Genomic DNA, 26,874 nt, shown 5'->3' on the forward strand with positions numbered 1-26,874 from the left:
AAATATCACTAATTCTTTTCTTTTTTTTTTGTGTGTAAAATATCACTAATTAAGAAGGCGGAATAAATCCTATATATATTATTTATATGTATTATATGTTCTTTTATATATTATGAAATAATAAATATATATACATTAAATAAAAAATCAGTAACTATTACGTATATAACTAAATTGATGTGAACACAAAAATAAATCTTATTCATACAAATAATTATTTTTTCTATTTATATGGTATACAATTAAATTTAAATGATATTTTAAATCATTGATAACAAAAAAAATATTGTGGGATTAATAGTTTTAGTAATTTAGAATTTTAAAAATTTATAGTCGTTTAAAAAATCAAAATATAACATAGACAAAAGAATCTAAAATTTATTTTATGGTACATATAGTTGTTTAATTTATTTTGTTAGTTTAAAATTAAACAAATATGATAGAAGATACACTACTTTTATTAATATTTATTACTCAAACCATACTTTTCATATATATTTTAGTCACATTAAACAATTCCGTAGTTTTTATTTAAGAAAAAAATAAAGAACATTAATGATAAATTTATGTTTAGTTAAATAAAAAAACTTATTATATATATATATATAGAAGGACCAACCAATTTTCTAAGGATTCTAAGAGTGTGATTGGTAGTGGTTGTAGGTGTTGTCCACAACCACATTTATTTTTACAGTACTAAATACATAGTAATCAAGATTTAATAAAAAATTCAAAATCACAGCTCTTGAAATAACCTACAGCTGTATAAGTGCTCTGTAGAGCCAAAAATCTAGAGCAAGTTTTTGGATATTTTCATAAAATTTTTAAGCAATAAAATCTAAATCCAAGCAAAAAAATCTACATTTTTTTTTCTACATCAAAATTTTTAAAGTTACAGCCATTACCAATCGGACCCAAAGATTCATTGTGGTGATGCCAGATAGCTACCTAAAATGTTGTAATGTTCTAAGTAAATATAAAATCATTCAAGAGTGATTTGTTTTACGAAAAAGAAAAAGAAAATTTTTGGTCAAACTCTATGAAGAGAATGTTTTGAGTTGGAACATGTGTTTTCTTTGGTTTGCGTTTGGTCAAAATCAGTTGAGTGTAGTTAAAGAATGTAAAGGTAAATCAACATAAAAATGTGTGTGGAAAGTCTAGTGTGACTTAGTTTACAAAAAAAAAAAAAAAAAAAAAGTCTAGTGTGACTTATGCTGTAACTGAAAAGTGAAAAAGTGTCATAGGAGATTATTTTCTCCCTAAATTATCAATATGCTAGCTCTGATCTCAGAATATAACTGTTTACTAAAATGATGAATTGAAAAACAAACTTTAATACAATATATTTAAATGTACTAATAGGCCTAATAGAGAATGTGAAAACATAGGTTACTACATATTCGTTCTCCTTTGGAGTTCGAACATCAATGACTAAAGTTTAGTATGATCTTTCTTCAAACATGTACTAATTAACTTTGTCAAACACGGTACGGCTTAATTATAATCAGTTCGTTAGTGTTCAAAACGAAACAAATTTGGGATAAACAAAGAAACAAATCACTTTGAAAATAATTAACTCTGAAAAATAAATTCAGTTAATAAACAAAGAAACAAATTACAGGAATACTAATTAACTTTGTCAAATAAAATCAGTTGAAATGGAAAGAATATGTGGAAAAATAAGTAAATAATCAAAATAAACTACAATATGGCAACAAATAAACAAACAAATCTTAGTCAAAAGTAAGTAAATTTGTGAAAATAAACAATTTATGATATATCAGTTATCTTAAAATTAAGAAAATTTAATGGCAAAAATAAAAAATTCCATCAAACCTACAAAAGAAGAAAAAGTGAAAGAATCGGATAGACTCGGGACGTAGCCTGTTTCAGGTACGAGTCCTATAACTTACGATCTCTTTCATGGTCCACTTCTGGTCATCAAACCAGATCTTAGAAATATACAATTTTGGTTTATTTGTTTTTGTTTTGACTATACAATCTTGTTTTTATTTAAGAAACTGAGTATTAGAAAGAGTATTAAAAATGGATTCCTTCAAACTGGTGGTTATTTTCACTCTTCTTGCTATGACGGCCATTTCATGTGATTTATTAAAACTATTTTTTGTAATTATTAAACTATTGTTTATTTATTAAAACTGTTTTTTGTAATTATTAAACTATTTATATTTTTGTGATTAAAAACTATTTTTAAACTATTTTTTATTTAAACTTTTTTTTTATTTATTAAAATTATTAGAACTAATTTTTAAATATGTTTTTTTTAATTTACAGGTCTAATGATGATCAGGCCCGGCCTCGACAGCGTCGTGGTCGTGGTGGTACGGGGAGCCAGTCTCGGGGTTCGTCCAGCCATATTCAGGATTCCGTTTCGCCTCACAGCTCCTACCATACATCTCCCTCTCTATTACCCGCTCATGCTCCTCCCGCTCCCACTGCTGCACCCGCTCCTGCTCCTCCGGGTCCTCCGGGAGTGATGAGTGTTGCGGAGTTGGTTCGACAGCCCGGTCGTGACCATCTTCCCTATCTCACTCCGTATCCACATGGACGGGGTCAAACATGGTAATTAAACTTTTATTTTTTTCATTAAAATTTGATTCATTATTAATAATTTGTTCTTTTTATTAGGTTCAACCGATCCAGAAATGGGATCAGCGCATGGATCAACCGTATGATGTACTCGGCCCTCGACAAGGGACATCCAACTTTCACTGACTTCCCTACCGACAAGCAGCATCTGTGGTTTCGTTAGTTTGCGGTAAGTATTCTAATTTTTTACTAATATTTTTAATCTTTAATATAAATTTTCTACTAATTGTGTTTTGTTTTCAGCAAGAATTCAACTGGAATTCCGTTGATACGCTCTTTATCTATCACCACTTCGTCCATAAAGTTATGGACAACTATGGGAAGCAGATCCACGAGTGGAAGAAGAAGTGGGAAATAAACAAGGTTATTTTTAATTTATTAAACAATTTTTTAATTTATTAAACTATTTTTTTATTTATTTAACTATTTACTTTTTTTTTATTAAAAGATTCCAAAGTCGATGAACAACACGGTCTGGAAGGAGTTGTGTGCACATTGGGATAAAGAAGAGACGAAAGAAACTTCTTCCACCAACTCCACCAACCGCAGGAGCGACCGTAAAGGGAAGGGCGTCTTCAAGCATAACTTGGGTGCTCAATCTATTGCCACTCTGGGGGATCGCTTGGTAAGTTCAGCCGTTTTTTCTTCAATTATTTAAGTTTTGAAAATTTGTTTTTTGTGCATTTCTTCAAATTTCTAATGTTTGTTTAATTTATGTTTTTTCAAGGCGGAAGAAAATGATGGCGAGCCGGTTGATGATCTCGCCCTAATGAAGAGGGCGTATATCAACAAGAAGACCGGCCAGATTGATGATGGTCTTGTGAGGGACGTGGTCACCCTGGTCCAAACTCAGGTGCAAGACGAAGTGTCTCAGCTTCAAACTGAGGATGACGATTCGACGGCTTCGACCAACTTGTCTCGGGTTCGAATCAACGAAATCGTTGAATCGGTAAGTTCTTTTTTTTTTTAAGTTCAATTCATTTATTTCTTGATTTTTATTTTATCATCTTTTTATATTATTTAAATTTGGCTATTTTCTATTTCAGTCGGTTCCAAAGAAGAAGGGACGTTTAGTCGGTTTGGGTCGTCGCTCCCGGTCGGCTGCTCCTTTTTCTGCACCACCGCCCTTTGTTGATCCAGAAGTACTTACGGCTCAGTTGAAGGACAATGATGATCGCATATCTGTGTTGGAGACCCAGATGGCGGCTCAACAGGCGGGCTATGAGGCATAGAAGAGGCTGAACGAGCAAATGATGGAGATGATGAAGAAGATGTACCCGAACGAGGTGTTCCCGAACGTGCAAGACCCGTAGTTTTTTTTTTTTTTTCAAAAACTCGGAATGTCTTATTTTTATTTGTACAACTATGAATATTATCTAATATGTTTTCAATTTTAATTTTAATTTTATATTTTCGAATTTAAATTTCAAAAATTTTAATTTTTTTAAAAAATTAAATTTTTAAATTTTTTTTTTTTTAATTCCGAGGAAATGGACCCTCGGAAATTTCCGACGAACATTTCTTCGGAATAAGTCGTCGGAATATACCGAGGGACTCTTCCTCGGAATTTTCCGAGGGCCACGTTCCTCGGAAATTCCCGATGAAAATTCTGAGGAACATTTCGTCGGAACTTCCGAGGATTAGACCATCGGAAAGTCCATCGAAATATCCCGAGGAAGTCCTCCCTCGGTATATTCTGAGGACTTTTCCGACGAACTGGTGGTCCTCGGAGTTTCCTCGGAAATTCATTTCCTCGGAATTCTGTCGGAAATTTCCGAGGGATTTGCGAGGAAAAATGAATTTCCGAGGAGTTTTTTCCGAGGATTTTTTTCGTTGGTATGTCGTCGGAATAGTGTTATTCCGACGATATACCGACAATTTTTTTCTCTCGGTATGCCGCTGTTTTCTTGTTGTGCAATATGGTAGCTCTGATCTTGGTATAGAACTGTTTACTAAAATGATGAATCGAAAAACAAACTTTAATACAATATATTTAAATGTAATGATAGGCCTAATAGAAAATGTGAAAACATAGGTTACTACATATTCGTTCCCCTTTGGAGTTCGAACATCAATGACTAAAGTTTAGTATGATCTTTCTTCAAACATGTACTAATTAATTTTGTCAAACACGGTACGGTTTAGCAAACACGGTATGGCTTAGTTATAATCAGTTAGTTAGTGTTCAAAACGAAACAAATTTGGGATAAACAAAGAAACAAATCACTTTGAAAATAATTAACTCTGGCAAATAAAATCAGATGATAAACAAAGAAAAAAATCACAGGAATACTAATTAACTTTGTCAAATAAAATCAGTTGAAATGGAAAGAATCTGTGGAAAAATAAGTAAATAATCAAAATAAACTACAATATGGCAACAAATAAACAAACAAATCTTAGTCAAAAGTAAGTAAATTTGTGAAAATAAACAATTTATGATATATCAGTTATCTTAAAATTAAGAAAAGTTAATGGCAAAAATAAAAAATTCCATAAAACCTACAAAAGAATAAAGTGAAAGAATCGGATAGACTCGGGAAGTAGCCTGTTTCAGGTACGAGTCCTATAACTTACAATCTTTTCATGTAATTTTATAAATAGATCTCTTTCATGGTCAACTTCTGATCATCAAAACAGATCTTAGAAATATAAAATTTTGGTTTGTTTGTTTTTGTTTTGACTATACAATCTTGTTATTTTTTTTTTTAAGAAACTGAGTATTAGAAAGAGTATTAAAAATGGATTCCTTCAAACTGGTGGTTATTTTCACTCTTCTTGCTATGACGGCCATTTCATGTGATTTCTTTCCTGGTATATTTTTCTTTTCAAAGTATATATTTTATTTATATTGTATAATTTTGTATGCCCTCCAATTTGTTTTTGGTGATTGGTAGTTGAAGCGGAAATTTTTGTCCAAGCTGCGCCTCCGATGTGTGGACCAGATTGTAATGGTACATTCTCATTTCAACAATGCTATAACCATTGTGTTGAATTAGGTTATAAAAGAGGTTTTTGCATTCTATCCGAACCTATCAGATATCGTTGTTGTTGTCCTTCTAACTGATCAAATATGTTGTGTCCTAAAAGTTTCAGAAAAAAATATGTTGTGTCCTTTAAATTTAAAACTATGGTAGTGTTATTTTGTATTGTGATGATCAAATAAATCTATGAATAATACGTATGTGTTTTTTTGTGACATAAATAAAAAATCTGTTTTATGACATGTTTTCTAATAATGTTTTGGCATTCCGGTAAACACATTTGCTAGCAAATATTTTTAAAATAAATATGCATAAATCAGTAATTAAATAACATAAGGAATATATAATAAAATTGATGATTTTGTTCCGTAAATGAGATATGGTTATCAAAATCAATTCTTTTTTTGTTTCCGTTTTATATTATTTCCAAATAACATATATAATAAAAGAAACATTTGTTAAAAGAAACAATTATTATATTAGATTATACATTCATAAAAAGGAAAGTTCACAAAAAATGATGTTGATATTTAAAATAATATATTTCTTTTAAAAAACAATTTTAAATAACACAATATATATATATATTAACTAATAAAATTATTTTCTTTATATCAATATATTTTCTCATATTATTAAAAAAAATTTCAATCACATAAACTAAAATATCTTTAGTGACTTAAAAATATTTTTGAATTAAAACTACAGAGATATTTTATTTATATTTTGTAAAATATATTGTTGATAAATTTAAAATTATGATTTAAACTTTATTTATGTTTATATCAAATGACATAGATAAAAATATCTACAATTTTTAAACTAACTTAATATTTTACTTATATAGTATGCTTTTTCAAAAACAATCCACAAAGGATTTTGTGAAATTGCCACAAATACCACATTCATAGTATCACTTTTCATGATTACACTAACCATTTTCAATCTCACTTTTAATAAAAGATAAAATATATTTATACCCTTAGGGTTAACTAATCTAGACTTAAAGTTTAGAGTTGATGGGTGGGTAGGTTTTTTGGAATTTGAAACGTATGATTCTAATAAATATATAAATAAGTACTTAAAAATAGAAAAAAATAGTTTCAAACATAATTTTTGATTTCAAAAAGAAATTTGAAAACAAAAGCTCGAAAAAAATTCAAGAAAAAATAATTTTACAAAATTTTAAATTTGAAAAAGTATAATAAGGAAACATAAAAAAATATTTTTTAGTTTAATAATTACTTATTATTTATATAGAGAACACAAGTAAAAAAATATTTTGCCACTTAATGAAGAATATATTTTTGAAAATGTTCTTTTAGTGGTGGTAAAAATGAATAATAGTACCATAAAAGTGGTAAACATGAAATTTTCCCAAGGATTTCTGGGTATTTATTTTTTGCAGGTTAAACATAATTTCTGTAAAAGTGTAATTTTTTGTTGTTGTTTATTTAAATATTTAATATGTTATCTTCAAAATACTTTTAAGCAAAATAACATATTTAGGAAAAAGAAGCTATAATAATTTTTACTGTATGTTATTCGGATCAAATAATTATGAAAGTATTACTTTAGAAGTCACTATCCTACGTTTCACATCCACCTTAGTTCTTATGGCGGTTAATTACATTGGTATACTTAATGAAACAAAAATTATATCAAATTGTTAATTATCAATAAAATTATTTCTTTTTAATTTGGTTTCATTTTATATTTTAAATTTTATAAACGAAAAATATATATTTTGATATAAATAATATTTTCCTTAATCATAATATTAAATAACATGATATATATATATAACATATTTTATTGATATACCGAGGTATATATATTAAACATATTTTATTGATATACCAAAGTATAATTTACTATATAATCAGAAATAAGAGACATATTATATATATATATATATATCTAAACGAATAAAGATATTTTCTTTATATATCAAACTATTTTATTATATGATTAAATGATACATATATTTATTAAACTATATATAGAAATGTAAAACAACAACCAAAAAAAGTAAAATAATAAAATTGATCAAAACTCTAATTTGTTAAGAATAAAAACGTTATGGTTGAATTTAGAAACTTATATGCAATACAAAATACCCAAATAATAACTAACTCAACCGGGTTTTGGATATCCACATACCTATATATTATTCGAAAGTACTCATTTAAACTTGCATTATGAGAGAACAAGTTGTAAAATGCTTACGTCTCTGCTTATGGTTACAATGCTTACAAAACATGAATCAACCATGTCAACAACAAAGAATGAAAGTGAAGATGTTGTAACTCGTAACAACGAACCTATTGCGTTCACCCATATCAAAACATGAAGCAATCATATCAAAACGTGAATGAAAAGAAAATCTCTATACCTTTATTAAACTTCAACGCACTGCAAAATGACAAGAGTCATGTTCGTTTCTCTGACGCTGTCGCAGCGTTGAGCGACATAAATAAACAAACAAGACCGATAAATTAACAAACAATACCGAGAAATCTAATTGCAGCGTCGTTATAAAGTTACCACCGGCGACTATTGTTACAAATCTTTTCCGTGTTTTCTTCATTGCTGGAAATATTAGCGGCTCCCATTCATCTGTTGATCTGTCGCTGGCGTCAAACATTATTATCCTTTAACTCTCTGTTTCAACTTGTTGCTGACCTGGCATTTTAGATCCTTTAATATTTTCTTGTCGCTCAAAGCTGACGCAGCATCATAGAAACGGACAAGGCTAAGGATATAAAAACCAATGCCAAAACCCTAAAAGCAACTGTCAAAGCTAGAGCACGACATATCTCAAATGAAAAGGAAATAAAAACCAACACCAAAATGAAAACAAATAGACCTCTCCGGCTTCAAGCTTCAGTCTTCAAGTCTCAAACTCTGAAAAGACAAACAAAACAATATTTAAAACGTGAACAAACGTATGACAAGCTTCTATCTACGGGTTGTATTTGCACAATCATCAAAACAGAACCAACCTTAAAACAAGCTTCTTTCTTCAACAGTTTGACAACTTATAATTTAAATCAAGAGCAAAGAAGAAGGAGACTATCTCTGAGTGTGTTATTGACTTATTTGAGAAAGGAGATGATGTATTTTTTTGATTAGTTTCTTTCTCCATCTCAAACACATGTAACTAAAGATATTCTAAGGTTTACAACTTGCATATATTAGATTCGAAGAGGATAACAATTAGGAAATGATTTCGGGTATCAGATTCAGGGAGATTTTAATTTTTGATATAGAAAGTGGAGATATCTTTAGTTATAAAAATATACTACATATATGTTAATATCATTTATATTTAATTATATGTCACATCAAACAGAAAAAAATTTCGTTTGGATTAATAAAATTTATTTATATGTTTGCACCAATTTAATTATATACGTAATAGTTACTGACTTTTTAATTATTCAATATATATTTATTATTTTATGTAAAAACATATAATACATAAAATAATTTTTATATATAATGTTCATCCCGCGCAAGACGCGGATCTTAACCTAGTATATGTGTATAATAGCTTGAGAACATAATATAACTTGCAGTAATATAACTGTGCACAAAAAAAAGAACATAATATAACTTGCAGTATCATTAAAATTTTCTAAATATATTTCGAACTATTCATAATGGACATTGTTTGAGGTGCCTTATACACACCCATCAATGCCCCACCTCCAACAATGTCTGGCCTAATTTATTCAAAGTCCATTGATGGCCAAAACCCAAATAGCTAACCAACAAAAAGAGCAAAGTAAACGACTTCTGAGTAGCGAGCTAGAGCACATGCGTCCTAACCGGTCAGAGAAGTACATATGATATAGTAATTCACATTAAATGCTTAAGACGAAATGAGCTGAACCTGCGTCGCAGCGAATATGTGACCTCATTCTAACAAAGTCCAAATATATGATCTCATCACGAAGGATGACAAGATGTATTTTGTCTTATTCGGTGCACCTTTTAGCTATAGAAAAGGAGACATTTTCTAACCAAGGAAAAGACTGGTTTTTCTCTCGAGCGAGCATATAACAGAAATAACTTACTGATCTCAATACTCATGTAAGAGCGAGCTCGGTTTGAATATCGAACTCGCCTAACGTTTATAATCTCCCTTTACTTCGATCTACTTTTAATATAAACAATATTTCTGACTTACTTTATCCTTTAATCCTTTCTTTAACACAATCCTGAACTCACTACTCAATCTTCCTAACACGTCTCATTGATGACCATTAGGCACATAAAATGTTGCCTCGTTGAAGACCTTACTAGAAAAACCTAATAGGAAAAACTGTTGTTATAAAAAGTGCAGCGCGCGAATGACTTCCCATCATGTGTACATACATCGAGATATATGAGACAATGTAATCCAGTAAGATGAATTTGCTTCTTTGGAGTAGCAGTAGATAACGCCTTGATGAATAAATAAGCCAAATTGTCACTTGAACGAATTTGTAGGACCCAAACATTGCTATTCTTCTGCAGTGCATGATTCATCCTATTATTTGATCATTTTCTTCGATTTTCTAGATCTCAAGAAGACTTTTATCTTTAAAATTCTAATATCCCCTTTGGTTGTCTATCATTTGTGTGTGTTTTCTACCTTGTTAAAATTTTGTCATAGAAAAACCCAGTAGGATAAACATCCTGATAATGAACAAGAGTATAACCACACACACAAACCAGATTTCTTCCTCTTGAAGCAATATCTTTAGGATATGTATTCCAATCAAAGAATTTTTGTTTTTTTAAGATTTGAGTATAGCAAAATAAACTATTTTTTATTTCTATTATAATATCTACGGTCTTTAAATTTTTTGTCCATAATTCTGTTTTGACATAGACAATAATTCTTGGTCTATTTGGGCTTCAAACTAAATCTCTTTACATACAATCGTCTGCGAATTCTTCTTGTACAAATGAGTTATTTATGCTCTTATAAAAAAGTTACTATTATGACTTTTAATTATCATATAGAAATAATATCTTTCAATCACAAAAAGATTAGTAACTTGATCAAAATAAACTTAAGGTATGGTACTTCAGGACTAAACATATTGATATCACTCAAATTACCCCGAACAACTTTACTCTTTCAAATAATATGTTCAGTTGTAGTACTTAGAGATCGAATCCACATGGAGCGTGAACACACAATAAACTCAAATTGCAATTAAAATAGATAATAAATATGAAAGCAGTAAATAAAGTAAAGCAGATTGAACAAGGCAGTTGTTCAAATGGTTGATTGGTTTGTAAGCAATAAGAATAAATAGCTAGATCTAGGGTTTCAGGTAATCATGATTATAGGGATATATAATGTTTCAGGTATGAGAATGACAATCCTAGAACTCGATATATAATGCAAAAGATGTCCAGCTTCCGCTGTGAGTCTAATCTATTGACTAAGTCCAGTATCTCAGATGTCCCTTGTTGACACAGATCGATCGTTGATCAATGCTATTGAGTTAGCGTCGATCGATGGTTCCTTAGGCAAGCGTTATCGAACTGATCAATTAAATTCACTATATATCTATGGTATATCACATACATAAGATTTTTATATCCCTTGGAAACGAACTTGTTTCTTAATTAAATAGCTATAGTTTCGGGAACATGATTTTATATCATCAACCCTTCATGGATTTTATATGCAACCAAAAACATAAACTTAATCCTATATATTCTACATTGATAAAGACCTTTTTTTGTTCACAAACAACAAGAGAGAGAGAGAGAGAGAGAGAGAGAGAGAGAGAGAGAGAGAGAGAGAGAGAGAGAGAGAGAGAGAGAGAGAGAGAGAGAGAGAGAGAGAGAGAGAGAGAGAGAGATTGTACATAAGAGAAGTTACAATCTGTTTCAGGCGTAGATTGAGAGCAATGAAAGCTTGAAAACTGTATCGTCTTTTCACTCTTTTGCAAATCTCATATCAAGATTACATGATTACACTAAACAAGTTATGAGAGATTCATGTTAACATTGGGGGAAAATAAGAGACCTTGAGATATGAATCCTAATACGATTGAGAGAAACTTCAAAACACAGAAGCAGAGATGAGTGATGAACATGTATCTAGTGAGATGTAGATTGCAAAGGAGAACGGCGATATAAGCAAAAACCTTCTGATCTAAGGAAATGAAAATGTGTCTAAGACCATGATTAACCCGGGTTCTTAGGGTGAGGTTCTTAGCTTCGACTAAGAACCATTTCTTAACTTTTAACTAAAAAAAACTAAGAATTGTCTCTTAAATAAAAGATATAAGAGCCGGTTCTTTGCTGAAAAGTGGAAAAAAATATCAAATCATAAATTAAGAACTTCAAATTAAGAGTCAAGGTTAATCATGCTCTAGTGGGTCCTATTGTGATTAATAGGCCTAGTAGACCAAGTTATTTTAACAATAATTTTTCCTTTTTTTTTTGAACATCAAAAGTGTCCAATATATGTTGTTGCTTACTTCAACTCTTCTCCTTGCATTGGGTGTTTAGATACCCATTCAAATTTTGATCAGATTTTTTAAGAGGTTTTTGAATTCAGTTTCTTTAATCCTGTTTAGATTTCATATATCTTCAAATTAGATTTGGTTAATAATACTTTAAATTGAATATATTTTATAATTCTATATATGACACATTTTGGACCCGGATTCGAGTTCGGATAATTTTAGATCAGTTTGAATATTTTTAGTTCTCGCATCAAAATAAACATAAAAATGTAATTGAAAGATATATATATATTGAGGTTTTAAATGCTATTGCATATACTAATATAGATTTCGAGGTCGGATTTTTGACTTACTCATTCAGATTTGATTAATTTATATTTCAAATATATTCTATACCATTCTACATTTCTACTTAATCCTATTTTTACAGCTTTGATCAGATATGAAATCAGGTTTCAAGTTCAAGTTTTTTTCTAATCGCGGGGTTTCACATTTTGCCTAGGTTTGGCACATTTATTTGGAACCAAAGCATTGTAGCAAACCAAGCCAAAAAGTGATATTTGGTTTGGGTTTCGACCCTATCAATTATCAGAAAAAAACCCTATATTTGTAGAACCAAAAAAAGGAAACACAACTATGATATAGTTTATATATCTATACATTTAGTTTTAAAGTTTAAAGTAATCAAATAATTTAAAAAAGTTATTTATAAACCGGAATACACAAAAAAACTAAATTACCATAATAATTTTTTCTGAAATATTTTAAAAAATTTGAATTATCTAAATCTTTATTCGAAAACTATTTGTTTTGCCCATGCCTACTTCATCCATCTCTCGCACCCTTCCTTCTTCTAATGTGAATAATGGGCCTAAGGTCTTTTATGGGCCTAGTTTTATAATATAAGGTTAGCCCATTTAAATTCCTACTTTCTTCAAAGGTGGAGACCGGAGATTCGTCGCCGGAGAGTGAAGCTTCCGAGAGGAGCAGGAGAAATGGGAGATGGAAGAGAAGGAGATTGGGAGTGTTTAGGTTGCAATAACAGGAACTACGCGTTTCGATCATTCTGCAACAGATGCAAGCAGCCTCGTCTTTTCATGGACAACAATACCTCTCAGAACTCCAAGTGGCTTCCTCGTATCGGTGATTGGATCTGCACTGGTTCGTCCCTCTTCTTATTCAATTCAATTGCTCAATACTCAGATTGTTGATGATTAGATTAGATTAGAGGCCTTAGGTTGAGATGTTTTTGTGTATTCTGTTGTATATGGAACTTGCTTGTGTGCGTGCGTGCGTTTGGGTGTGTGTGTGGTGACGTGGCAATAGGTTGCACTAACAACAATTATGCATCACGAGAAAAGTGTAAGAAGTGCGGACAACCAAAGGAAGTAGCAGCTTCTCTTCAGAGTCATCTCAGTTACTTCGCCCTTGGACCTGATCCAGTCGACCAACTTGGTTCTTTACTCCCTTTCTCTAATCAAGCTTTGGCTCTTAAAGAGTGGAGGAGCGGTGACTGGATCTGCACATGTGGGTTTCACAATTATTCCTCTCGTATACAGGTGAGGATCAAGTGGGGTTTAGAGTTTAGGGTCTAGGCACTTTTCGGATTCTTGTTTACTCATTTTCGGCTTTCGTGTGTGTCTATGCAGTGCAAAAAGTGCAATGAAACAGCTCCACTAGGTATGGCTGTTTGTCTAGTTTGAACACATGCCAATGCTGTGCTATGTTATCATTAAAGTTTTGGGGTTGCAGCATTTGGAACGAAGAGATTAGCATCAGAAGTTTTGGCTCATGAATGGGATAGCAAAAGATTGAACCAAGGATATGTGAGCATTAGTTAGTGTCCACATTCAAGAAACATTCTAGTTACATAATCTTAGCTATGTTTGTTCTGGCTTTTTGTGCAGACAAGCATGCAACAACAGTCATCGTTTCCTGGTATAAGCTCAGGCAGTTTCTCAAACTGGCAACTTCCTCTCCTGTTTCAACAGCAACAGTTAACACCTGCTTTACTTGGAAAGGGGTACGGTTTCTGATCTCTGCTCTCCACTGCTTACTTCGTTTCTCCATAACTTGGCTGATTCTCCATTTGTTACTGATTAAGTAGAGCAAAACAATGGCGTGATGGAGACTGGATGTGCACAAACTGCAAGAATCACAATTATGCATCTCGATCAGAGTGCAATAGGTGAGTTTCAACTCTCTTCGAGTTTACATTTGTTTCTTTGCATTAAGTTAAGGTTAACAAAAAAATGTTCATTTTGGTTTTCATTTCAGGTGCAAGACTAAACGAGATATCATTGAGCAAGCCATAACTCCGGCACAATCTTGAAGAATCAAGAAGAGTGTTCTTTTACTGTCATTACAAAAATACTCAGTATCTCAACCTTGTTTGATTTGGGTACACATTACTCTGAAACTGGCATGAATATAAAGCCTCAAAATGTTTTATAACAGAGAAAGCGAAAAGCTTGTTTAGCCCTTCAAGATGTTTTTAGGATCAAGAGGAGGTGTATCAAGCTGATAAAGATTCAAAGCCGGTCCAACGAACCGGAAAAGAATCCAACCACCAATCACAATGTAGATTGACGCATAAGCCAATTTGTTCAGCCAAAACAACAAACCTTTCTCTCCAACATAAAGCTCCAACGCTTTCTCATTCAGTGTCATCTCTTCCCATGTCTTCTGAACAGTTTTCTCAGCTTTCTTCCCGTTTTGCCCTTCACCTGAACCTTCTTCCCTCATTCTCCTTCTTGACCCTCGTTTGAACCTTATCTCCACTCCATCCAACGGCTGAGAGACCTTCTCTTCACTGCTGTTGTTGTTGCCACTGTTTGAGCAGTTTATCGAGAGAGATCGTCTTTCTTGACGACGCAACACGAACTGGGTCTGCGTTATTGCTCCGTAAGATTGTTGCTTCGGATTGATGATGATAGTTGGTTTAGCTGAACTGGGAGCTAAGAAGTGAAGAGTTTTCATTTTTGTTTAGTTGGAAGATTCTGAAGCTACGAAGAAGATAAGCTCTTTTATCTTCAACCATTGAGAATTAAGATACCTTGTCCTTTCACACGTAGTAACCCGAAACTAACGGACTTTAACTGAAATTAAAAAGCCCATAAAAACGTCATCAAAGTGGCCCATAAGCCCGTAAATCGTTGCGATCATGTCAAGGATCTTGTGGAGAAATCATAAGGTAAACGCGGCTTACCATGGGTTGCGTAGAAACGTCTTCGGGGGCTGGATGGAGATAAAAAATTTGTTCATTTAGAATCATCTGGATTACTTATCTGGATGAATTAAAAAATTTAGGTTTACTTTTTAAAAATAAGATCTAAATCGAACCATCTGGATGAAGATAGTTGTGCCAAAATCATAAAAACGTATTTTTTTGCCAAAACCGAAAAATCGTTTTTTATCGCCAAAACCGAAAATCACGATTTTCTGCCAAAACCAAAACATTTTGTTTTTCCACAACAACCGAAAAATCTTGTTTTTCCCTCAAAACAGGAAATCTTGTTTCCCATTAAAACCAAAAAATCTTGTTTTCATGTCAAAACCAATTATCGTGTTTTCCTGCACTTTCCCAACGAAAAAAACATTGTTCCGCCAGGAAAATTTTGTTTTCCTGTCAAAACAAGAAATCTTGTTTATCCGCCAAAACTAAAAATATCATTTTCCCGCTAAAATCAAATGTCGCGGTTTTCCGTCAAAATGGAAAAACACGCTTTCCTACAATAACCGAAATTTTTTTGCTTTCACGCTGAAACAAAAAAAAATGTTTTCCCGTCTAAATTGGAAAAATCCAATTCCCGCAAAAAAATTAAAAAATCTTATTTTTCTACAAAAACTGAAAATCTCATTTTTTCAGTAAAACAAAAAAAAAATTTCGGCCAAAACCGAAAAATTTGTTTCTCGCAGAACTGGAAACAAAACCAAAAAACAATGGATTATATAGATGGACAAACAAACAGTCCCATAAAATATAAATGAATCATCTAGGTCGATCATATAGATATAAAATGACCTATGGTAAAATGAACAACTCCTTTCAATACACAAAACAACAAGGTGGGCGGGGTAGGCTTCAAGGTTCTTGATTGTTTTAATCATGCTTTTTTGGCGTAGTCTACTATTGTCTTTTTCGCATTGTTTGACTTTTTATGATCACATAGTCATTAAAGTTCTCAGCCATTTTTTACTTATTCTAGATTATTGTTTTGTTGTTAACTGTTGGTTGATAATATCTTTGTTTGGTTTGGATTGTAAGTTGAAGTGATTTTTACCAAATCAGGTATGTCTGTAGATCTCATAAACTCATAAGTTCTTTTAGGAGGCTAGATCACCAAATCATTTATCAGTTACTATATATATACATTTATACATATATGCCTCTGAATAAATGCATACGTAGTTTACACATGTATAATTGTATAAATAGTTTGATGAGTAATAGTTTGATGAGTAATAGTTTATGTGGCATTTTTGCATGCAGTCCTTAGAGAATATGATTTCCGTCCTAAGATTCTCAATAAATTATAGCAATATTCATTCGTTGAATATACATGCTTATAGTTTCTATACAACTACGTACTAGTTTCTTGACTACATAACTTTGTACATGAATTAATTATCGTAAGAAAATGATCATTTACACTTAACATGGAAGCTTAAAGTTCTGAGATCATGCTTCGTGTACTTTTCTATACATTTGGTGGGCATGCCTGCTACTATATATGTATGCCTAGATATACATCTAGGTACAAATCCATGTATGCGCACACACATTAAGGTAAATATTTTTTTATGTAGTCTGTATAAGTGTATCTATATAGTAGATAAGTGTTAAACTTTTTGCATGAAAGATCATATATATTTTCCTGTAGATTTGAGTTATATACTACTGTATAAACTACCCTTCTATTATCCAAATTACTCCACACTTTTTTTAGTACCAAGATTAAAAATTTATACAGTTTTTACTGTATGTCTCAAAAGGATTGTGCATAGTTGGGAAAAGTTATATAAATGTATATTCATATCCAAAAGATTGCATAAATAAATAATAAAAGTAGAGTATTAGAGAAAAGCACGGATGCAATATTGTAATACGTCTAGATAAGTAGTTGTGTAAGAATAAAGAGAATAAATGACGAGAAAAAGACTAGAATAGCACCAAACCAAGTTTTTGTTCCCAAAGTAGCACTCAAGGCTCAAAGTCATAAAAATAGGTTTTATTAAAGAGATAATGTACACTTATACCCCTAGGGTTAATTAATCCAAACCTTAGGGTTTAGAGTTAAGGGGTGGGGTTTTGGAATTAGGGTTTAAAATTTTATAAATAATAAATAATAAAATAAAAAATAAAAATTTTAAAAACAGTTTCAAAAAGTATTTTTAAATTATAAAAATAAAATCTGAAAAAAAATAAAAAAAAAATTTGAATTTTTTTTTTTAAAAAAAATTATAAAAATTTAAAATCTGAAAACATATAATCTGAAACTATAAAAAAAAATTATTTTTTTTTTTATTTTTTTATTTATTTATTTTAGTTTGTTTATTTAATTTTAAACCAATGGTATTATAGATATTTTACCCTTTAATGAATGTCATTTTTGTGACTTTCTCCTTCTAGTGCTATTTTTGAGACATAAACTTCAAAATGTGCTATTATTGACAATTGCCCATAAATGACATGCAATAATTATTGTTAAATAAAATAAAGAATTCATCCTCTCATTAGATTCCTAACCTAAAAGAGACTGCAAATATGTAGGCCAGTTAGGGTTTTTGTAGGCACGATTGATGGGTTCTTCCCTTTCTTACAAGTTTTTCAAATAAAAGTAATAATTTACCATTCAATTCAACTTTTAAGATATTTTTTTAGCAAAAAAAAACTTTTAATATATCATGTCATTTTATATTACTGGTTAAGCCTCATTTCTAAAAACTTGTATTTTGGGAGGCCTGTTGATGCTTGCTATTAATTATATTAAATTATTTTTCAGTTTGTTCACTTGTTGTGAGTGTAGAAATCGAAGATGTATAAATCCAGTTCTTCTATTTATAACCCAACCAAATAAATTTCATAATGGTGGAAATGCGATATATTTGTTAGTTTACAAAACGTATACAAGGCAAATAATCATGAGTTATATATGAAAAAAAGAAAGTCAAGACAAAGATAGTAGCATTACGAAAAGCACTAGATTTCCATTAACTTGAGAATGTGACGTTAAATAGGTTTATTGTGATGTGTAAACTATACATTAAAAGTAAGTGACCTAGAATTTTGGAAAAACGTTTACAAGTCCACAAGATGAAATGAACAAAGGCTTAACAAAAAGTAGGCCCGTGAGAGGGCCCATATAGGTTGACAAGTCATATAGCATGAATCTGGCGGAACCTCTTAATCAAGGGCCTATTATAATAAGAGAAAAAGACTATGATAGCATCAAACCAAGTTTTTGTTCTCAAAGTAGCACTCAAGGCTCAAAGTCACAAAAATAGGTTTCATTAAAGAGGTAAATATACATTTATACTCCTTGGGTTAATTAATTCAAACCTTAAGGTTTAGAGTTAAGGGGTGGGGTTTTAGAATTAGGATTTAAAATTTTATATAAAAAAAATACTAAAATAAAAAATAAAAATTTTAAAAACAGTTTCAAAAAGTATTTTTAAATTATAAAAAGAAAATTTGAAAAAAAAAAAATTTCAGAAAAAAATTATAAAAATTTCGAATCTGAAAACATATAATCTGAAACTATAAAAAAAAATTTTTTTTTTATTTTTTTTTATTTTTTATTTTTGTTTGTTTATTTAATTTTAAACCAAGGGTAATAAGGATATTTTACCCTTTAATGAATGTCATTTTTGTGACTTTCTCCTTCTAGTGCCCTTTTTGAGACATAAACTTCAAAAAGTGCTATTATTGACAATTGCCCTTATAATAATGGTTGGTGGAATAAACTGAACGGCCAAGATCTCTCTTCCTTGGAATAAAATTAATTAAATGAATGATGTGTCATTTTGACCCAAAAAAAAAAAAATGAATGATGTGTCATTTTCAAGCCCCTTCTCTTCTTTTTTATTTTAGAAAAGAGATCATCTTTGAATTGAATACCTTTTATTCAAAAAAAGTCTCTGGGCAAATCATTGCAACAGAATTAGCAGAGGAGGAGGGGAGGGGAGATTCATGGCTGAACATCATCATCGCATCAGAGTCTACTTAGCCTCTGCTATCTTACTTTTAGCGGTTATTAATACGGTACATCTTCTTAATCTCTCTATCATCATCATCATCATCATCAATCATCGTCCTGTTTTTCTTACGAAGATCCAGACTTTTGTGGATGCCTTATCCGTCTGGGAGTATTGAATTTGATCTGCCTTTTGTTTTGGGTTTTGACTCTTTTGTTTAAAAAGGATTCAAACTTTTGTGGATCGCGTCTCACATTTTAGCAGTGTGTCTCTGGATCATAAGTAAAGTCTTTTGACTTTTTTTTTTTAATTTTATTCAGGGAATTGCAGCAGAGAATCTTTCTCAGCAGAAGCTAACTTCCCGAATTCTTCAGGGGTTTTTTTTTTTTTTATATAAATCTTAATCCAAAAGCCCCCATTTTCACTAGTCTGCCTCATCCATTGTTTTGATCTACTTACTTTTGTAGAATGAGATTGTGAAGGAAGTCAATGAGAATCCAAACGCTGGATGGACAGCTGCTTTCAATGATCGCTTTGCTAACTCCACCGTCAGTTTCTTACATCTTTCTCATTTATAGATAGATACATACTAACGCTTATCATTGTTCCTCAAACTTGACTTGTCTCTTTTGTTTTCCTTTTTTTATTGTGTATGTATGCTCAGGTTGCAGAGTTTAAGCGCCTCCTCGGTGTTAAACCAACACCTAAGAACGAATTCTTAGGCGTACCTGTTGTAAGCCATGACATCTCTCTCAAGCTTACTAAAGAATTTGACGCTAGAACTGCTTGGTCTCAGTGCTCCAGTATTGGAAGGATCCTAGGTCAGTCAATTATCTCTTTCTTTCTTTCTTTCTTTTAAAACATGATATTATACTGACTCCAAACTTAGATGCTATAGGGTTTGGGTTAAGGTTTACGGTTTGGGAAATGATCGGATGGTCACCAGAGTGTGCTAGATATCCAGCCGATCGAGGTAAACCGAAAAACACATCTCGTGTTTAGTTTGTTAGAGTAGACTAAAATCTTTTTTTTTTTTTTGTGATTACATGACAGATACATCAGAGGGTTCAGTTTTACATTGGAAGCAAAGAAGAAGTGGAGAAGTACTTGGCTTGAGTGAGTCAGTGTACACCAAACATGAGCCCTTTTAGTTTCTATTGTAAGCCATTTGGTTTGACTACATGGCACATCCCAATAGATGCATAAATGATGAAAGTTCTATTTTGTTATCTGTCAAATATTAGACGTATCAGCTGTTTTACTATTGAGCAGAAAACCAAGTTAAATTTATACAAAAATCATAGTACTAGCTGATTTGGATCGACCTTAGGGGATAGCATTTTCACGTTCCACAGATTCATTTCAAAAACTATCGTCGTAGTTAGACAAAAGCAGGACTTTGCAGCCGCACTTGACCCATTACAAGTCAGAAACTTATTAACTGATGAGTATTTGGTCATTTCAGTGGAGTTTGAGATGAGAAACTGTTGGCTGCTTTAGCAGTTTGTGGGATCCCACTAGTCTCTAATTCAACCGAACTTCAACATGTAGTCATGCACACACACACATAACTAAATTTTTTTTTATAAATGCAATTCAGATTTAACTTTTTTTTTTTTTATCGCCCATGTTTCACCTAACTGATAACCCATTATCAAAGCCCATCCTCTCCATCATTTACACCTTTGATTAAGATTCACAAATGATGATGAAACAAAAAGATGATAATGCATTTCAGAGAAATCGGTGTTTGACAAAAAAAGAAAGCATAAAATAAGAGTAAGGACGAAGCATTGACAACAAAGAACGAGGCGACAAAAGAAAATCGCTGCCTTTAACGCTTTTCACATTGGCCAAGTGCCTCTCTCTCTCTCTCTCTCTCTCTCTCTGCTCCCACCACACACTTTACTTTCAAACCCTAGAAAAAAACCAATCAAATTCAATTAACCACAGCTTGCTCCGCTAATGTCGAGCTTCATTCTCCTCCTCTTGCCTTTACTCTCCACAATCTCTTGCCTTTACTCTCTACTTTCATCTCTTTCTCCGTTAATAATGGTGGCGGGAGACTGTGAGTGTAGATGGTGCTACGGTTCCTGAGGAGATAGGCAGTTTCGCTATAGCTAACTTGGAGGAGGAAGAGGAGAAGGAGAAGGTGTTCTTGTTAAGCAAATCAGAAAGCTTCGAACGTGATGTTCACTAGGATCGAATGGGAACGTTAATCTCCATTCTTGGAGCTTAGAAGCTACAAGTGTCCCTAAGGGTGAGCGGCGATTATGGTGGAGAAGCTTGGCGAAGAGGGAGGGCTTGGGAGATTGTGACTTGCTTTGTAATGACCTTTGGATCTACGTACAGGGCTTGTGTTCTTCGCTATATGGGCCAGCCTGAGGAATGTGGGATCAAGACAAAGGAGTTTGCGTACGAGAAAATGGAAGCTGTGATGAGTAAAACTATGAAAACAATTCAAGTGTTGTGATATCTATGCGTGTGTGTTTAGGATATGAGCTTTTATGTAATCAAGTAGATTCTTCACTGGCTAATGTATCCCCCTTGTTTTCCTTTCATGTGGCAACATTGTTTCTCTTTCGCATGATCAGTTTCATTCAGCATGTAAAATGACTGAGATGGGATACTGGTCTGTGGTAGAAGAGAACAAACAAACTCAACCTCCTACATTAGATATGTAATGCAGTTTACTTTTGAAGAACATTCGGGCAAAGCAAAAAAAAAAAGATAATACATTAAAATAAAAACGTACAAGATGGATTGCTACGACTAGCGTTGAGGTAAGATTGAGGTGGAATGAAGTAAGGGGCAGCGAAATTGGAGAAGTTACTAGTCTTACACTTATCAGCGATAGTGAATATTCCACGTTCGGTTTTGTCTAAGAAATAGATGGAGTTTTTGCATTTCTGGTGGGAGCTAGCCTTGAGACAGAAAGGCTCAGACTTTGAGAGGAAAATGCAGAGATCACCAATGTCTTGAGTGTAACGCCAATGTGAAGATTGTAGCTCGAACACCCACATTTTATGCTCTTCCATCCTCCCACCACCACCCTCCTCGTTATTTCTCTTTCTGAACCGCTTAATCATAAACATTTCTTTCGTCGATCTCGACTCCACCAACTCTTGGGTCTTGCAACACGAGTCTAATTCTTCCCATTCTGACTCCAACAACTCAGGAAGGACAACGCTACACGTCTCCACCTTAAACGTTTCATCAACAGGATTCCAGTATCCTATGCTTCTGCCCCCAGAAGCCACCATGGCGAACTTGTTATCCATCTTTGAATAGATGACTCGGGAGGAGGAGAAGCCGGGGTTTTCGATTTTGATGTTGACCCACTTGTTATTCTTCCCAGCCGGCCTGCATAGGCTGAGCTGAGGTCCAGCGAACTTGACGGCCAAAATGCAGTCGTCACGAGGAGAGGAGGATGACATGGCCACGTTGGTTACCAGTTTTGTTTGGCAATGAGCAAGAGTTTCGAAATGAGGCAGTGTGATTCCACTGAAAGCTGAAGACGCTCCCGGGTTGAGATCATCTGCAAGATACGGGCAGCCGTCTCTCCAAGTCAATACCCAGCCATGAGATGCTCCCATCGTTCCCGTTTCTGTCATCATCTCCATGGGCACCGTCTTTTCCAAAACCCTGGTCCAACAACTAGGCCCAGAAAAATCTGTGATCATGAGTCTACCGATATTCCCTTTAACCTGATCCTCTCCACAATGTTCAACGCCGTAGATGTGACATAGAGGGGTTTCGGACAATAACCGAGCGCCACCCAGGTGTCTCTGCGGAGGATTTATCCGACATTAGAAGCAAAAAAAAACAAAAAGGGCAATGAGACAATAAAGATAGTTGCTTACAACTCCTAGCGCAGGTGGTTTCCTCAGACGGAGCCTCGAGAGACGGCTGAGAAGCAGAGAACTCATAGTGGTGTGATGCTAAAATCCTAATTGAAACATTAAGTTGGTGGTAACAACGACTCTCACCACCTTAAATAAATATGAATAGCCTTGTTCCTCAAGTTTCTTTACCATTAAGTCTTTCCATAACTACTTTTGCCTTTCTGATTTTTCCTGTCAAATTTATTTTGGTTATAAGAAAAATGAATGGACCATGAATCCATTGTTTACCTAATTCTTTTAACGGCTAAGAATTTTTTCCATAATTTTTTTTTTTTGCTGCCTTACTCAATTTTTATATTACTCTTTTATATATTAAAAAAGTACAAGCCCAGTCAAAGTAGATTTATGCACGTTTTAATAAGTTTGGATAAATTTTCTTAAAATTATAATTAAGTTGGGATAGTTTTTGGTATTGACCATTGGTTCGGGTTCTATTTGGCACGACTGAAATTGTTGGGGTCGAAATTGACATTTTTCTTTGTATATCAAAACGATGTCGTTTTATCTTGTTAATGGTTGATTTTATATTGTTAACGGTTTACTAACTTCTGTTACACTCAATATAGATTTAATCACGTTTTAAGAAGTTCAGGTAGTTTTTTTGAATTATAATTGAGTTGAGATCGTATTTGGCACCGATAAATTGTACGGGTCGTAATTGGCACGACCAAAACTGTTAGGGTCGAAATTGACACGTTTCCCCTAATTTTTTGTTAAAAGTTGTATTTAATCATTAAGGTGTTTTTCTATTAAAGATTGTATCTCTTTCTTATTAAAAGTTGTGTGTTTTCAATTACTAAAAAAATAATTAGTGATGAAAGGCTGTGTTTAGAGTTTACCCAAGAGGTTAGGGTTTACCCATTAGTTTAGGGTTCACCCAAGGATTTAGGATTTAGGGTTTAGTGTTTTATTGATAATTTTAAAAATATTTAAAAAGATTTTTTTTTGTAACAACTACTATTTTCTTTTATGTTAACATTTTTATTTTTTTTAAATAATATAGTTTAACAATATTTTGTATTTTTTTCCTTTTTTAAAAAGATATTGAATATGACATAGCTAAATCATATTGTTTGGTGAACCTACAGGTTTACCATAGGAGGTGAACCCAAAAATTAGTCATTAATAAAACCGGATATGACTATTCACTACATTAGTTACACAAGTCTAAGCAACAAAACATTTAATTTAGTAGTTTAACATTCATAATAATTTAATTTACCGGTTTTATAAATCAAACAAAAAAAAGTTACCCGTGTTTTACGCAGGTCAGAATCTAGTACTATTTAAAATCTGATGCTATATTTTTCATACTCTTTTTATCATATTGAATTTATATTGTAGTATTATTTATATGAAAATATACATAAAATAATATATTTATATATTAGTTTATATTATATGTATACATTATATAAAGGCCAAATTGGCTAGAAATACAAGAATCAGAAGTTATTTAGTATAGTATGCATGTTAAAAATTGTTTGCATAGATGGAAAGCGAAAGACAAATGAAATGACCGTAGTCACCCGGATAGCTTCGTTTGTAGTGTCTATAGGGTGCAGTGGTAGGCTAGGCATATCCACTTTAGATTCACTTGTCAGAGATATAAAATGAAAACGACATTTTGTATCACAGTCTTCACACGTTTATTGCATTTTTGGAGTTATCTTTTTCCGCGGAGTTGACATGCAATCCGACAACTGTAATCATATTATTCATATCTATTTATAAATGTAACCTTAAAGAAACGAGAATTAGAATATCTGTCCTTGATTTTTGTAAAATAGACATTTCGTCTCAATATATAAACCGAACGTTGTGTCGTTAAAACATACAAAACAATTAAGCCGATTCAATTATTCCAGTTATTTTGAAACCTGACGTGATAACGGTTTTGTAGCGGAAGTTCATATGTTGGTCTTATCTACAATAAGATCAGAAGTGAAGGCCATGCAGACCATAATAAAGATATATATATTGAGGGGAGAGCCGATCATCATGCTTCCTTTTAAATTGAATGTCACTGTGAATTGAATTATGAAATACACCCATTGGTGTTACTGAGGGATGACGAAGATGCAATCTAACCGGGGCCATATTACAGGAAAACGCCCGTATTTCTCCGCTAATTGACATACATATGCATGTCGTCGTATATGAATGCCAATTTACGATAAAAGTGTATACCATTGGTCACAAACATAGAGTGTTGCATAACAGAATATGAGAAGATTGAATCAGAGCGCAAAAACGAACTCCAAACTTTATAGTGATTACAAATGTTATGTTACGTTAATTGCATATGGAATCCATTTTTAACGGGTCTTCAACGAGTCCAAAATTGTACCTAAAGAGTATATAAATTAGAGGAGGAAAAAAGAACAGCGTAAGAATGAAATGGAGTAATAAGTAAACGGTATACTCAGAGAAAAGAAATCAATTTGAACCGCAAATATAGTATGTCTTAACCGAGTTTGTAAAACAAAGACCGGTTTAATGAAATCGATTATGTCATATTATTTAATAAAATATTCAAAGTGTCAGAGATATTTTCCAGAAGCTACAGTGGAATGATGAGGTCTACTACTAGGTAGCCGGTGCAGATCCAACTTGCGTCTGAGCTGGTTTTTGTGTAAGTAACTACACCTACATATCGGTTTCTCGCTATATAAAGACACTTCCAGCTAGAGAAATCTGGAATCAAAGAAGCCAAAAAAATCCAGTTTACTTTATAACTCCCGGTAACTTCTTCTGATTAGATCTAAAGGTATTTTAATTTTCTTGTTTATACGCTTCTTCATTTAAGGCGATAATTATTAAAAAACTTTAAATTATTTTTTTTCCTTTCTATATGTCGTCAAATTTTATGTTTACTATCATGTTGTTAATGAAATCTTGCAGATGGGAAGGTTGTTTAGGCTTGTTATGGGCCTATGGAGTAAATCCTCCAACGGGGATTGGAGTTTTCAAGAAACCGGTTCTGGTCACGACGAATCCTTGATAATTAACCGGAACGACTCTTTTGAAGGAGTTTTAGAGAGGATTCGCATAATGGTCGATCTTGGAATTCTTACACCGGTGGCACTGACTTATCAACTCCCGGACTGGATGCTTGAGCCTGAGGGGGCTAAAAGCCCTCCGATCACTTTGTTATGCGATAAAGATGTTGAGATTATGTCAACTGTCAGCGACTACATGTATGACCCGGTCCTCTACGTAACTAGTGGGCCTGAACAAGTTGCCAAGTATCAGTTCTACTGTCGTTCACCTTTCAAAATAGATGAAACCACTTACCTTAAAGATGGAGTAACCGAAGAAGAACATCGCGAAGCTATAAGAGGTTCAGTTAATTTTCCAAAACATTTGATTTTTATAAATTATATATTCAACGATATCAGCAATAACGTTTTTTTTTTACTTATATTGCAAGACTTGGTGGGGGGACATCCAATCGTGTGTAGCCACCATATTTTGGAGTTAATGTACAACGAACCACAACTTCTCCTTGTCTACCGTGTTGCTCTTGAGATTGAGATGGTCTACGGTGTACCCAACGACCATGAAGAAACTGAAGATCCCGCTGAGTTTCTGAACTTAACCGGTGAAGAAAATATGGCAACGGATGAAGGTGTCTCAATTCATCCTCTTCATCCAGCAAATGACGATCCGAACATCCAAGGTATGGAGAGAGTT

The 26,874-nt window shown here is 32.7% G+C and overlaps 4 protein-coding genes across 6 annotated transcripts; 2 read left to right on the forward strand and 2 right to left on the reverse strand.

The window, feature by feature from the left end:
- Nucleotides 1–12,948: 12,948 nt before the first annotated feature.
- LOC103828444 lies at nucleotides 12,949–14,580 on the forward strand. Of its 2 annotated transcripts, none has more exons than XR_625284.3 (7): nucleotides 12,949–13,237; nucleotides 13,403–13,635; nucleotides 13,726–13,756; nucleotides 13,829–13,912; nucleotides 13,984–14,099; nucleotides 14,184–14,264; nucleotides 14,354–14,580. XR_625284.3 is itself a non-coding variant. In XM_009104047.3 (7 exons), exons 1-7 carry the CDS (start codon nucleotides 13,072–13,074, stop codon nucleotides 14,406–14,408), a joined length of 756 nt encoding a protein of 251 aa, XP_009102295.1. In that variant the 5' UTR covers nucleotides 12,986–13,071; the 3' UTR covers nucleotides 14,409–14,577. The 2 variants fall into 2 exon arrangements, 1 of the variants encoding a protein (XP_009102295.1); XM_009104047.3 differs by having other exon boundaries at nucleotides 12,986–13,237; nucleotides 13,829–13,902; nucleotides 14,354–14,577.
- Nucleotides 14,360–15,124, reverse strand: LOC103828443. The gene has a single exon (XM_009104046.3). It carries the CDS (start codon nucleotides 15,053–15,055, stop codon nucleotides 14,552–14,554), a length of 504 nt encoding a protein of 167 aa, XP_009102294.1. The 5' UTR covers nucleotides 15,056–15,124; the 3' UTR covers nucleotides 14,360–14,551.
- A 3,981-nt stretch (nucleotides 15,125–19,105) lies between these two features.
- On the forward strand, nucleotides 19,106–20,582 carry LOC103828445 (cathepsin B-like protease 2). 2 transcript variants are annotated; one of them, XM_009104049.3, is made up of 6 exons: nucleotides 19,106–19,340; nucleotides 19,594–19,647; nucleotides 19,741–19,821; nucleotides 19,938–20,094; nucleotides 20,163–20,246; nucleotides 20,327–20,582. In XM_009104049.3, the coding sequence occupies exons 1-6, from the start codon at nucleotides 19,269–19,271 to the stop codon at nucleotides 20,422–20,424; spliced, it is 546 nt and encodes a 181-aa protein (XP_009102297.2). In that variant the 5' UTR covers nucleotides 19,106–19,268; the 3' UTR covers nucleotides 20,425–20,582. The 2 variants fall into 2 exon arrangements, with proteins under 2 accessions (XP_009102297.2, XP_009102298.2); XM_009104050.3 differs by having other exon boundaries at nucleotides 20,172–20,246.
- A 1,336-nt stretch (nucleotides 20,583–21,918) lies between these two features.
- LOC103828460 lies at nucleotides 21,919–26,148 on the reverse strand. The gene is made up of 2 exons (XM_009104060.3): nucleotides 23,137–26,148; nucleotides 21,919–23,061 (listed from the first exon to the last, which is right to left on the reverse strand). Exons 1-2 carry the CDS (start codon nucleotides 23,200–23,202, stop codon nucleotides 22,012–22,014), a joined length of 1,116 nt encoding a protein of 371 aa, XP_009102308.1. The 5' UTR covers nucleotides 23,203–26,148; the 3' UTR covers nucleotides 21,919–22,011.
- Nucleotides 26,149–26,874: the final 726 nt, after the last annotated feature.

Source organism: Brassica rapa, chromosome A07 (genome assembly GCF_000309985.2).
Source record: "Brassica rapa cultivar Chiifu-401-42 chromosome A07, CAAS_Brap_v3.01, whole genome shotgun sequence".
Taxonomy (NCBI): domain Eukaryota; kingdom Viridiplantae; phylum Streptophyta; class Magnoliopsida; order Brassicales; family Brassicaceae; genus Brassica; species Brassica rapa.

Excerpts from the sequence above, each read along its gene's own strand:
- LOC103828460 (XM_009104060.3), bottom strand. The coding sequence starts at position 23,202 with ATGAGTTCTCTGCTTCTCAGCCGTCTCTCGAGGCTCCGTCTGAGGAAA. Across the intron at positions 23,062-23,136 it reads AACCACCTGCGCTAGGAGTT|AGACACCTGGGTGGCGCTCG; the intron begins GTAAGCAACTAT and ends AATCCTCCGCAG.
- LOC103828445 (XM_009104049.3), top strand. The coding sequence starts at position 19,269 with ATGGCTGAACATCATCATCGCATCAGAGTCTACTTAGCCTCTGCTATC. Across the intron at positions 19,341-19,593 it reads TTTTAGCGGTTATTAATACG|GGAATTGCAGCAGAGAATCT; the intron begins GTACATCTTCTT and ends AATTTTATTCAG. Across the intron at positions 20,095-20,162 it reads CAGTATTGGAAGGATCCTAG|ATGCTATAGGGTTTGGGTTA; the intron begins GTCAGTCAATTA and ends CTCCAAACTTAG.
- LOC103828444 (XM_009104047.3), top strand. The coding sequence starts at position 13,072 with ATGGGAGATGGAAGAGAAGGAGATTGGGAGTGTTTAGGTTGCAATAAC. Across the intron at positions 13,636-13,725 it reads ATTATTCCTCTCGTATACAG|TGCAAAAAGTGCAATGAAAC; the intron begins GTGAGGATCAAG and ends GTGTCTATGCAG. Across the intron at positions 13,757-13,828 it reads CAATGAAACAGCTCCACTAG|CATTTGGAACGAAGAGATTA; the intron begins GTATGGCTGTTT and ends TTGGGGTTGCAG.
- LOC103828443 (XM_009104046.3), bottom strand. The coding sequence starts at position 15,055 with ATGAAAACTCTTCACTTCTTAGCTCCCAGTTCAGCTAAACCAACTATC.